General features: G+C 31.7%; 1 protein-coding gene across 1 annotated transcript; it reads left to right on the top strand.

Moving 5' to 3' along the window:
• Window positions 1–7,104: 7,104 nt before the first annotated feature.
• Window positions 7,105–9,401, top strand: RMA3 (RING membrane-anchor 3). Its single transcript, XM_047292903.2, has 2 exons — window positions 7,105–7,305; window positions 8,156–9,401. Exon 2 carries the CDS (start codon window positions 8,180–8,182, stop codon window positions 8,930–8,932), a length of 753 nt encoding a protein of 250 aa, XP_047148859.1. The 5' UTR covers window positions 7,105–7,305; window positions 8,156–8,179; the 3' UTR covers window positions 8,933–9,401.
• Window positions 9,402–13,830: the final 4,429 nt, after the last annotated feature.

Raw genomic sequence — 13,830 nt, 5'->3', positions numbered from 1 at the left:
GATAAGACAATTTTATGCAATGAAGCAACCAAAAAGGGAGAGTACGTGAGAGAGTAGGAATGGGTGGATGAACGTGTAAACACGTGGTCATGGTGTTTTGGTGGACCCACGTAGGGTCCACTTGAAAGGTGGATGGGTCTCACATCTATAGGAATGTGTATGTAAGTAAAATGGGGGTATGGTTAATGCATAGTTGATTTATTCATGTATTTCGGTTGACCTTGTACTTTTGTGGTGTGTGTTGGACTTAATGTCTTGAGAATTCCATTATGCAAAAAGTGTTTTGTATGTAGTTACAAATTGTGTGGTAATTGTTTTCATGATCATTGTTTAAGTTAATGAAGGTGTCACGATATTAAACAAACCATGGGATAGGGTGGTCATTATGTCTTTGAGTATAACTTTTCTTTATACTTCCTTAATCCGCGTTGGGACCTTTCCTCTTGCGAGAGGACAGAAAGGTGGACCCCTTCGTCTTTATGAGGCGGTGAAAGAGATGAGCCTCTTCATCCATGAGGAGTGGTAGAAAAGACTTAGATTTGAGTGTTACCATTTTCTCTTTCGAGGGGTAGAAAGGGATGAATGTCTCGTCCGTAGGGTTCCAACTCGTGCTAAGTTTAGTACTGATAAAAGTAGTTTGGAGTTTTACTCATAAGCCTTAAGGAGCAGGGGAGATAGGTTCGAAGTTGCGGTGGAGAGCACTTAAATCATTCTGGTTTGGTAAATAGGAATGGTGCGTTGAAATATAGAAGGTAACATACAATTATAGGAATGATTGGTATTGGCACGGGTTGCATTTAATTGATAGGTGGTGTAGAGCTAGTGAGCTTATCGTGATTTCGTTTTACAGGAATGTATGGTTTGGTATGGTATTGTTAGTTAATGTCTTACTATGTACTCATATTGTTTGGCTTGATGAGATTGTAGTAAGGATTTGTCGATTGAGATATAAATATTATATTGTTTTGATTTTTATTTTGTTAACTTACCCTTACTTTGTTTGTGTTTGTGCGATGATTGTATAACTCGTATTATTATATTGGAGGAGATGACGTTATAAATAATCCACCAGATGAGTAACACAACGAAGTTATTGAGAGAATGAAGATTTTATTTCTTTTGGATGATTTTGAATATTGTTGACTTTTATTATGTTGAAAATTTTAATTATTTCGTTTTGCTCTAAACGGCTGTTTTGAGTTTCATTTAAAATTTTTTTAAAGAATTTAGATTTTTATTTACAAATTGATTAATTTATTTAATTTTTTATAATAAAAACGATTTGTCGGAACATCTGGGTAGATTAAAAACATATTTATAAATGAACTACTTGGATAAATTCGTTTAAATTATATATATATATATATATTTATTGTAAAACCAAGAAAGGCCATTAATAGTTTGATATTTTTTAGTAAAATTTATATATTATCTAAAGCTGAAATTAAGCCTAACTCCGTTATGAATATGTGTTTAAAAACTTATTTGAACTAAGCTAATAATGATATCGAATTTAAGTATTCTTCTAATACACTTTTAAGTAATTTAATAAAAAAAATTATCGACTGTATTAATAACATTAAATTATCAATATGTTGTATTCTTCTTTAAACTTGTCCTTAAATTATAGAAACTCATAATCTTACTTTTGTTATTTAATTATTTTCACTTAATTGATTAATGTTTGCTAGTTATCTTCAATATTTATAACAGATAAAAGAATTTAATTGATTTATCTAATTAATTCATAGCATTTATTTAAAGTACTTTAGTGGGTTTTGATTTAAAAATAGTTTGAAAGTCTTAAAAGAAACAAATATAAAAAAAGTGTCCTATCTACTACATGAACAAAAGAGTGTGTAATTACATTAAGTATTTTGCCAAAATAATTTAATGATTATATTTTTTTACTTTAATATGAAATTTTTATACCTTTAATTGATAAAAAAATAATTTTTAGTACAATTTGTAAAGAAAGTAGCAATATAATTTTTTAAAATAATTATTATAAGAAAAAAACTTTGACATAAAATTTTAAGGACCAGTACTAGTTTAAAGTTTAATTTCCACAATAAACAATGATATTTAATAGAATATTTAATTATAAAAATTACTTGTATGAAATAGTTACAAGATAAATATACAAAATAATTTATATTTATAGGATATAATTTTAGTAGTTAAATATGTTTTTCATTTATAAAGTATTAACTAAAAGACTTAATACCTATTTTATTCTCCTTATTAGCTAATTTTGTTCAAAATGGTCTTTCCATTTTTGAGATGTTCAAAGTAGTCTTTTCTTTTGTAAAAATGATTTATTTTGATCTTTTTCTGACGGTGTTTAAATCCCTAACGGCGAACCCTATTTCTAAGATCTGAGAAAATAAGTATTTTAAAAATAAAGTAGTTTTGAGACTTTGGGTTTTTGTTTGAAAATTAGTGTTCTTGAGTGTATATTTTGTTAGACCATAATTGTTATGTTATTTCTTTATTTTTATATTTTTACCTAGGGGCAAAAGGGTCTTTTTACCTTTATTTAATTGATGTAGAAATTAATTAAGGGGTGGTTTGGTATTTAGAAACCCTAGAAACTCTAAATCAAAGAGAGTAAACAAAGGAAGAGAGGAGACTGACGTTGTAAGAGAAGAAGAGAGAGTGACGGGAAACTCTTAGTGTAAAAGAAGATTCATGGTGTTTTAGGGTTGTAGATAAAACCTTATGATTGACCAAGGTATGAGGAAGCTTACCTTTGTTTGTTTATTGTTGTATGTTATATATGTTCTTGGTTATTTTGATTAATAATCCTGGTTTGATATATGATTATGATTATGGTTGTATATTGTTATTGTTGGACAAGGGTTTGTGTATGCATGAGCATAAGGTTTATGTAATATTTGTGTTGGATTTTCCCTATGAATATATTATGTATGTTTTGTTGGGTTATCCCAACATAGAGTTTGATGCTAAGAGAGAACAAAGTTATGATACTTGGGGGTTTCCATGCAAATATTTATTGTAAGTGTTGATTATTAGGCTCCCTTCCTATGTGGAGAATAGGACAACTAATATGGACCATTATGTCTCACTTTGTTTTAGTTGAGATGGATCGGATTATTAGGACATATTAGAGTCATTTGAAGAGAGGCAAAAGCCAAGTGAGAGAGAAATGAAGAGAAGAAGTCATTCTAGCATAACATAAAACCTACACTGGTGTTTTCCTCATTGTGAAGTTGTTCATCGTTAGGTCGGGCTGATTTTTCGACAATGGGTTCCAAACGTATGGGTATGTATATATATATATATATATATATATATATATATATATATATATATATATATAAAATTGAGTGCTGAAATGTACCTGAGCATGTGATTTATGAGCATGAGAGTTGAGGATAAGTCTACTTATTGTACCTTGTAAATCCTGGTTCTATCTGCGGATAGGTGCTTCCTTTTGCCTTGTGTGCATTAGAAAGAGATGATTTATAGGAGAGACTACTGATGTCCTGTAGGGGAGGCTACAAGTGGGCTGTAGGAGCGACTACAGTCGGTGAGGTAGGGTACACGAGTGAGATGGTTTATTTCCACTATGGTATTATGATACGGTGATGCTCATGGTATTTTTCATGACTAGGATAGTCATGATGGTGGTGTATTTATGATGATAATCATGGTACTTGAGATACTTCAGGTTATGTTATGTTCATGGTGGTGTTATTATAATGGTTATAATAAGTACTTAACATGGCTGCTAATGAGTGGATAGACCAAGGGTCTATGTGTGAGATGTTAGTGATGATATCAAGGGTTAAAGATCAAGAATCAATGATCGAAGTTCAAAGATCTGGGATCGGGGATCAAGTAATTCAGCATGATTGTTTTTTTTATGTTGGAGATTAGGTTTCCTATTGTTATTACTACTATGTATGGGGTGTTTGATTATGATTGATATAATCAGAAGGTATGCATCTTGTTGTGTGTTTGATTATGGTTGGTACACTAGTGCAGAAAAGGCTTTAGACGTCTATTATTTTGGGCTTTTTACGTCTATTCAGGTGACGATGGGACGTCGAACCCTAGTCAGACGTCTATATAGACGTCTGACCTGTATAGATCGAATGTCTATATAAATGTTTGACCTGAACAGATCAAACGTCTAAAACGTCGTTGTATTTGATTGGATCTTTCTCCGCTTGAGGCCTCTCGGGTTGCTCTTGGCTCATGGTGATTCGAGTTTACATCTTTATATTTTAGTTGAAGAGAATGAATTGTATGTTTGTTTTGTATTGGATGGTTTTAAAAACGTAGTGGAGGGAATTGAAGGAGTGCAAAACACAAGCAATCGCCGCCCAAGAACGTCGCCCAAGGACAAGAGCAAAACTGCACCAAAACCCAACGAAAATGCATTTTAATCGGTTCAAATGGAAGATAATTCATCAAAGAGTAATGTAATCAGAGTAAAATTAATTTAAAATGGTGCAAAAGTGAGAAAACGAACCTGAAAAATGTAGCCCGTGGAAAGAAAACGCGAGGAAGATAATGAATAGTGAGTGCGCGTAACGGCTGCCTTGCGTTCGCGGTGTTTTAATGCAGACATTTAAAAGTCGGCTCCCCCATAACAGACGTCTAAATGGCTTTAGAAGTCGGAGTGACGAGATCAAACATCTAAAACTGGAGTCAAAAAGTGACTTTTTAAATTGTTGGGCTGAGTATTTAGAAGTCTGTTCCCCACATAACACACGTTTAAATGGCTTTAGAAGTCGGAGTGGCGAGATGAGATGTCTAAATGGAGTCAAAAAATGACTTTTTAATTTTTTGGGCTGAGTATTTAGAAGTATGTTCCCCCCATAACAAACGCCTAAATGACTTTAGAAGTCGGCGTGACGGGATCAGACATCTAAATGGAGTCAAAAAGTGACTTTTTAAATTTTTGGGCTGAGTATTTAAAAGTCTGTTCCCCCTATAACAAACGTCCAAATGACTTTAGAAGTCGGAGTGACGGGATCAAACGTCTAAATGGAGTCAAAAAGTGACTTTTTAAATTTTTGGGCTGATTATTTAGAAGTCTGTTTCCCCTATAACAGACGTCTAAAATAGATTATAGACGTCAGACCCTCCAACCCAAACGTCTAATAGTAATAAAAAAAATTTTTTTTTGTACTTTTACATATCTTTTGGGCGTCCAGTGGAGTTGTCTGACATCTAAATAGACTATAGATGTCAGACCCCCCAATATCAGACGTCTATTTACTCTTTCTAATTACAAAAATGCCACAGTCATTTTTTATGTTTGATATTTGGGGGTCAGACGTCTAAACGGTGACGTCAATGGCTTTTTCTACACTAGTGGTATAACCAGAAAATATGTATCTTGTTGTCTGTTTGATTATGGTTGATATAATTAGTATGTATGTATCTTGTTGTTATGATTGTTTTATAGGTAGCTTACCCCATACATATTTGTATTTATGTGTTTGCGAATGAAATTATTGACGATAATCGTACAATGTGTTATACGTGAGCATATAATGTTATAGATGTTCTAGAGGCGTGATTGACTCAAGAGAGGATGGGGAATAACCTAGGAATTCATTTAAAGCTATTTTGTTTTACAAGTTAAGATAATATAATTGGAGTATTTTCTTCATTATTTTATTGCTTGAAATAATGTAATTGGATAAGGTTTTCTTTAAGTACGTTTTCACGCTATGATAAATTTGAAATTTTGTCGATTTTTAATAATCTGTGACATCTCAGAAATCGGGGTGTTACACTAATAACTAGTGCTATGTTAATTTCTAATTATTTTTAAATTCTAATTGGGTGAATTACAATTAAATCGTAATTAATTTTTCATAAATGCTTGATTTCTTTTCAAGAACCGTAATCATTTTTGTCTTCCCTACTTTTGGGGTCTTTCTCACACCTTTGGGTTCTTTCTCGCAGACAAACCCTTGTGTTGGTTTGAGTATGTTTTGGCAAAGAGGAGAGGTGCTCATTTTTTCTCCTTTTGCAGTTCGTTTTAGGGCTTTGAATTGGGGTTCCATTTTTGGGTTTCGGATCTCGTGACTTTGGGGATGTGAATTAGGGATTTGGGTGTTTTTACTTTCAAATTGGGGTCTTTTTTCTTGTTTTTTAGATTTTCGAAATGCGTTTTAGGGCTCTTGTTCTTACGGTTTGATCTTGCGTTTTGGAGATTTCTTGGGGTTATGTTTTTTTGGGATTCTAGACTCTCATTAGTGGTTGCTAGTCATGTTTTGGGTGATATCAGATTCGTCTATGCAGGTTGGTACTGTGATGGAGAAGACATAGGTCGTAGTGTGATTTTGGGTCCGCGAGTGTTCTGATTGTTGGTGTCGTGGTGGTTGGTGATGGCAATAGATCTTGCTCTGTTCTTACCTTTTGGTGGCTCTCTCTATTGCATTTCGATTTGCAAGAAAAGGGACAAAATTTTTAATAAAAATAAATAAAATTAATAATAAATTAAACCAATTTAAAAAAAAAAAGACAACTTTGAACATTTTAAAAATAAAAAAATAATTTAGAACAAAAACTAATTAATAAAGAATCAAAATAGATATTAAGCCAACTAAAATCATTGTTCATCCTATTTTAAAGTATATAACATTTTTATTCTATATTTTATAAAATAATATAAAATGTATTCGTCGGCAAATGACAACTAAGGGCGTTAGAATCTTCTTCTTACCGTAAAACGTACCTCCTTAGTCTCACTTCTCGGAAAGGATTAACCCATTTAGACTTAATTGCTGACGCATAGACTTTATTAGAGTTAAACATATTTAACTCTAATAATTTGATTGATGCATATTTTAAAATAAATCTATCATTAGTTCATTTTGTAATCCTCTCTACCAGACACGTAAAGTAGTTGTAAAATTCTTTTGCAACATATCCTATTTTTGCACATTTTATTGGCGTAATAGTTAAGAAGATAATAAATTTTTTTGGTTAAAAAAACATATCGCTGAAAAGAAAATAACAGAAACAAACAAATGATAAAAAAATAAATAACAAAAACGTTTTACTTTTATCAATTGATAGCTAGTAAAAAAAATATTAAATAAGGTGGCACCACCACGTTCCCATACATTCTTCCCCGCAACACAATCTTCTTCCACATTTAACTCTCCTCCATTGTTTCTGTCACATTCCAATTCTCTCTTGCTCCCCGTAACGCTTTTCTTTCATTTTCACTTTCTTTCCCTTCTAACTTTTTTTGTCCTCTTGTTCCTTTTATGCATTGCGTTCTCCATTGACACTTTTTCTTGTGTTGCAAAGGTACATTTTTTTTTCTTACCCTTTGTTTTTTTTTCTGCCCTTGTTGTCATATGTGGTAACGAGAATTTCAGTTTTTCTTGGGGATTTTTGGGCTCAAAATTGGATTTTTTTAAGGATGGGTATTGGCTTTTTCTGCCCTTGTGTTTTGATGTTTCCATGCTTTGGACTTTCATCTGGGGTAGTGTTTTAAGGTTCCTTTCGATATGCTCTAAAATTGAGGATTTAATCTGCATTCTTTTAGGATAATGGGATGGGAAACTGGGAATTGATGATGAATAATCGTGGAATAAACCTAATTTGTGTAGAGGTTTTTCTTAAATAATTTTGTTTTTCATTTTCTCGAGGGAAAAAACAGTTTGTTGGGATTGTTCTATGAAAATTAAGGCTTGTACAAGCTTATTTATCTCTTGCTGGTTCACCACTAATTTTTTTATAAATGGCGTTTCTTTGATGAAGAGATTATTGTTCACTCCAAAATGAGTGACTGTCTCTTTCAAGTTGTTGAGAAAGGATCTATGACCACATATGATGAAATGTTGGTTTATTTAATTTGTAACGTATGAGGATACCATAGTTTTCAATCATAAAATGAATAGTTTTTAAGCAATATTAGTTGACTTTGGGGGAACCAGTGGTTCTTCTGTCTGAATTGATATGGTTTGTGATCCTTAGCTAATACTTCAAATTCATAATTCATAAGTTAAAAGAAAATATTGGCATGCTCATTGGGGTAAATTATCGATAGGCACTTTGTTTTAGTTGTCATTTGGATCTCTGAGCTGACTAGTTATACTTCTAGGTATGGTCTGTTTAACATAATTACTTCTAATGCTCTTCAATCATTTGATAGATTGTATATTCTGGAAGAAATACCATGGAATCTAAACACTTTGACTCCAATGGGGAAGTCTCTCTAAAGCAAAAATCAAAATCCATTTCGGCTGAGCCAACAGTCTCTACTTGTGAAAATGATTGCTTTGATTGCAATATTTGTTTGGAAGCAGCATATGACCCTGTGGTTACACTCTGTGGTCACCTTTACTGTTGGCCATGCATATACAAGTGGCTGCATGTTCAAAACTCATCTGTTGAACCAGACCAGCAGCAGACATGCCCAGTTTGTAAATCTAAGATCTCTCACACCTTAGTAGTCCCTCTCTATGGCCGTGGAACATCAAATTCAGAATCAAAAGCCAAGAAACTCCAGATGAGTCTTGGAATACCTCACAGGCCATCTCCTTACAACTTGAATGATTTGTTAACTTCTTCTGCTCGTGCACCAGCACATTCTGGCCACCAACTTCATCCAAGTTATTTCCAATCACAGCCAAGACCATTTCATTATCAGCAGTACTTCCCTCACCTCTATGAAAGCTCTGGCACCAATGGATTGCCTTATCTTGGAGGTGCTGCTATGACTAGCTTCTTTAATCCTATGATTGGTATGTTTGGTGAGATGGTCTTGACAAGAATTTTCGGGGTCTCAGATGCAAACTTGTTTTCATACCCACATAATGGAAATGGCAGTCCTAGAATGAGAAGGCAAGAAATGCAGATTGACAAGTCCCTGAACAGACTTTCCATCTTTCTCCTATGTTGTATAATTTTGTGTCTTCTATTATTCTGAAGACATTTTACTGCACTCACTGTATAGGCACTCATGTTCATCTCTGAATATTTATATTGTTAGGATCTACCAATAGGTTGTTCCATCATGTGGATAGTAGATTTTAGAAAATATATTGTGATTATGATATCGGTCTTGTTATTTTATGATGATTAACTATGGCATGCATGTAACTAGATGGAAGTTTATGTTCCTGCTGTGGTGCCAAATGACCTACAAACCAGATGGAGCAGTTAGTAAGAGGTATGGTGAAGAAGAATTCTTAGTTTTTCAAGAGGCTTCAAACGTGACCGTGAAAATATGTTCTCTCCCTTCCCTCCTTTGTGTTGAATCAATTTGTATTGGAACTTGTTTATTCCTAACTGCTAATGTGGTTTTGATTTTGATGTCTTAAATCAATTTATTGATGTAAACTCTGAAATATTCATTTGCTATAAGACAAAAGGAAAAAGTTATTTGACACCGGTTACTACTATTTGACCATATTTTATAGGGATAAAATGGTCCTAATAAAAGTGATATTTTGTACTCTTAGAAGAGGCTAGAGAGAGGAAAAGGTAGTGAAAATGAGAGAAAAAATATTTGGTGTCAAAAGTACTATTGTCCAAAAACTCGAGGTATGTTAATGTGTTATTGCCCATTGGGACGTGTGGGTCTTAAACTACTTTAACCACTTTTATACATTGCAATAAAACTACTCAAGTTAAATATATTTGAAAGCTTGCCACTGGATTTCTTGAACCAGTTTTAAAATAATATTTTTGATAAATTTTGGATGAAATATGTTTTCAGTCGAAATTTAACATAAAACTAAAATTTGTTTATCTGAAATTTGATATATTTTGATCTCAAATACATTTTTGAGTTGACATTGAAGTAAAAACACGTAAAATGGTATAACAATTTTAACAATTTAAAGGTTAACATGAAACATGTTTTTATATATAAAAATAGTAATGTAATTGAATTAAAAAGACTTTATCTATTCATATTTTAAATTTCAGCATCAAATTATATTAAAGTTTTGAATAAGAAAAAAATTTAAATTTTATTTATAAGTTTAAGGATTAAAAACATATTTAACTTGTTTAATAAAAAATATATATGAACAAATAAATAATGCTAGAATGAGATTTTGAAAGAATAAAAAACTTTTTTCTTTTGAGAATATTACTGTCTATAAGAGGTTTCACTAATGAATAAGAATAACATGCATGATAATATTGGTTCATCCTAACTACTTTAATTACTGAATAGCTCAATTAATAAAAACTTAATTACAAAATCAATACACAAATCAATTTTGTTGTTTTAATCGTGTTCTAAAATTAAGATTTCAAAGTATTTTTAACTACTATTTCTAAGTACAATAATCATGAATAAGGTGAATCTAAGAAATAATTCTCCCAGAAAAGATATATAATGATAGATTTCTTAGAAGGTTGTCACTTATCAAAGTGAATAATGTTATAAGATTTATTTCCCCAACTATTTAAAAACTAAATATGCAAAAAATATAGGCTCGTAAGTTTTTTTTTTAAGATTGTGTGTGGAGAATGGGTTAAAATACAATAAGGTTGTGTATTACTAAATTTCAAAAGAAAAACCTTGTAAGAGGATTACTTAATTCTTCATAGAAAGCTTATATTCTTTCTAAAGCTTGTTAGAAAGGAAGGTGCACTACCGAGATACAACAACAGTTGTTTTGAATTTATGACAGCGATTATAGAAACGAGATATATTCAGACGAGGTAAAAAGTCAATAATTTTTGCCTCAGTTCAAAAATCAAAGTAAAAAGGTTACGATTTTGCGTCAGTTCAAAAAATTCGAAACAGTAAACAAAAATAAATGGGTGTATTGCCTCGGTTTAGTTCCAACCGAGGTCGTAGACCCTTAAAATTAATTAATTAAAAGGTGCATGACCTCAGTTGGATCCATAACCGAGGCAATAGACCCTTTCTTGCCTCGGTTTTTACCATTGTGTAAAGTATGTTTTTATTTTTTTAAAATTTGTTGTTTTTGTAAATATTCCATATCACATAAACCTAAAAACACAGAAACATACTTGCACATAAGAACAAGTATGTACAACCTAGAAATACAGTCCTACATATAACTATTTAATGTGATTTTTGGTTTTCATAGCTATAGTTATTATCTTTGAACGAAAATTTTTTTGACCACTCTTTTAAACTTCTATTTCAGGAGAAAATCTCAATAGCCCTTCATTTGGGTGAATCTAAAGTTTAAAAATTATTTGAATTGCAGATCTTAAAATGACCTTAATTGTCACTTTGGTTAACTAATTTTCTATTATTATACATGGATTTGGGGTAGAAATTTTTTTTGATACCGTGGTAGCTATGTAACTAGCTAATCCTCTAGATTTTCTAGAAAATGTTTTTTTCTATTTTTTGGAAATTTATTTTGTCTTTTTTTTCAAACTTTGAACAAATATTTACAATAGTTAGACTTTAAATTTTGAGCTAAAATTTTCTGAGGGGTTTTCATGATTTTTTGGTCATTCTAACAAATTTTTAGATCATTTGGAGTTCGTTTGAGAATACAACAACAAGTGCACAAATATTTTTATACTGATTCACTCCAACTAAGCTATGTCCAGTATCCTCTAACCTTAGGTGGTTCCACTATAATCTTCAACAAGATTACAACTAAGTATTCTCACCACTTCTAATATCCATTAGACAATCCTAGTATTCACCTAATACACTGCCTAGTTGAGTTTTACCCAGTCCTGGTTGTGCAGTAGTCTTGACCATCCTGGTATCCCTAGACACTCCTAGTATCAACCTGATACACCGTCTAGTTGAGTTTCACTCACTTCTGGTTTCCACTAGACAATCCTAGTATCAACCTGATACGCTGCTTAGTAATCCTTAACTCACTTGAATTAATCAACAAGTGTTTGAATTCTCTTCAGAATGTGCAATCAATCTGATTGCTTACAAGTCGTTAGACGATTACTCTCACAGAGAGGATATATATTCAATACAATTCAATCTACAAATAGTAATCTTATATTACAATAAAGCTTGAGAGTATATCTAGACTTGAGCTTTTTCTCTTCTCAGATATTCTCTTTTGAGTTCTTAAGCTTTATGTGCTTTTCTCTCGACGATATGCTTTCTTCTTTGCATGCTTTTCTCTTTGTAAGCTATTATCTTCGTATGTTATTCTCTTGAATCTTTTTTTGAATCATCTTCTATTTAAAGGCTTCTCAAAACATATATGTTCGATTGAGCTTTAGCCTTATTCTCATGTCTTTTCAGTCTTGTCGTATGAAGCAATCGTTGGTTAAAGTGAACTTGTCAGAGTAGACTTTCTTTTTCAATACTTTGATAGAAGTAGGTTGTATTATTTATCTGGCACGACTTTTGATAGAGAGAACATTCTGTGAATGTATTCTTTTTTTCTAACATCCACTTCTGATATGAATAGTATAAAACATGTGGATGAATGTAGTAGGTTATCTACACAAAGTAGAGTAGATATGCATGCAACAAATATTTCTTTTCTCTTATCACTTTTGTTGTTTTTGAACGTTGAGCATTTAATGGAATTTAATGCTTGTTCAGAATAACATGTTTTTTACATTTTCGACCGTTCGGGTAGAATTTTATCATTTAAGCTTTTTACTAAGACATCAAACATGATTAAAAATACAATATGGGTACCTAAGAGTAAACTAATTTTCCTTGTAGATCTGTTTGATAACAAAAAGGAAAACATTGTCATGGTACTTGGATAGTGAATGCTCGCGACACATGACAGGAGAAAAATGTATGTTCCTAAGCCTAAAAAGCAAGAGAGGAGGAACAGTCACCTTTGGAGGAAACCAAAAAGGCATAATCATCAGAATTGGAAAGATAGGTACAAACATTTCCCCATCTATTGATAATGTTTTATTAGTTGATGGCCTAAAGCATAATCTGCTAAGTATAATCTGCTAAGCATAAATCAATTATGTAACAACAAGTTTAATGTTATTTTTGAAAAAGGCCAATGCAAAATCTTAGATGATAAGGGTTCATTAGTATTTACCACAAACAAACAAGGTAACTTATACAAAATAAATCTAAATGAATTGCAATCTCAAAGCGTTTCCTATTTAATATCTATAAAAGGTGATCAATATCATGGCATAATAATTGTGGACATGCAACTATGAGATTAATCTCAAAGCTACAATGTCATGACCTTGTGAGAGGATTGCCAAAAATTTCATTCGACGATACAATCTTTTGTAGAGCTTGCATGAAAGAAAAACAGGTGAAAGAATCTTTCAAAAGAAAAAACGTTGTTTCAATTTAAAGACCTCTTGAGTTACTTCTTATAAACTTATTTGGACCTACAAGAAATGCATATATGGCTCATAAACGCTATAAACATATTTAATCCTTAAATATTTATTTTATTATACCTTTTTTTATTTCTAAAAATTCATAACACTCAAATAGAAATATAATACAATATTAAATTACTATTCATTGCATAAACTTCGTAAATACGAAAAGAACGGTTAGTCACATATTTCAAAATTAACATATTTGTTATCATTTACTTGCACGGTCTTCAATAATATTTCATTGGCATCGTTCCATGGTATCATCCCTAAGGTATGAGATCAATTTTTAAAGATAAGGTTAAATTTGCGCTATCTCAATGAATTAAAAATATTGCATTGACATAGAAGTGTAGAAGTTTAATTCTTTTTTAACTGTAGTATAGTCATGAATAAAAGCTTTTGTACTTATTTTTTAGGTTTAATACCTATTTTGGTACTCTTATTTGTTAGTTTTGTTCAAAGTGATCCTTCTATTTTTGAGTTGTTTAAAATGATCCCATTTTTCGTAAAAGTGGTTCAATTTGGTCCTTT

Source organism: Vigna umbellata, chromosome 9 (genome assembly GCF_029865625.1).
Source record: "Vigna umbellata cultivar VRB3 chromosome 9, Vumbellata_1.0, whole genome shotgun sequence".
Taxonomy (NCBI): Eukaryota; Viridiplantae; Streptophyta; class Magnoliopsida; order Fabales; family Fabaceae; genus Vigna; species Vigna umbellata.
Note: the sequence above shows the minus strand (reverse complement) of the source record. Positions and strands in the feature narration are given on the sequence as shown.

Excerpts from the sequence above, each read along its gene's own strand:
- RMA3 (XM_047292903.2), top strand. The coding sequence starts at position 8,180 with ATGGAATCTAAACACTTTGACTCCAATGGGGAAGTCTCTCTAAAGCAA.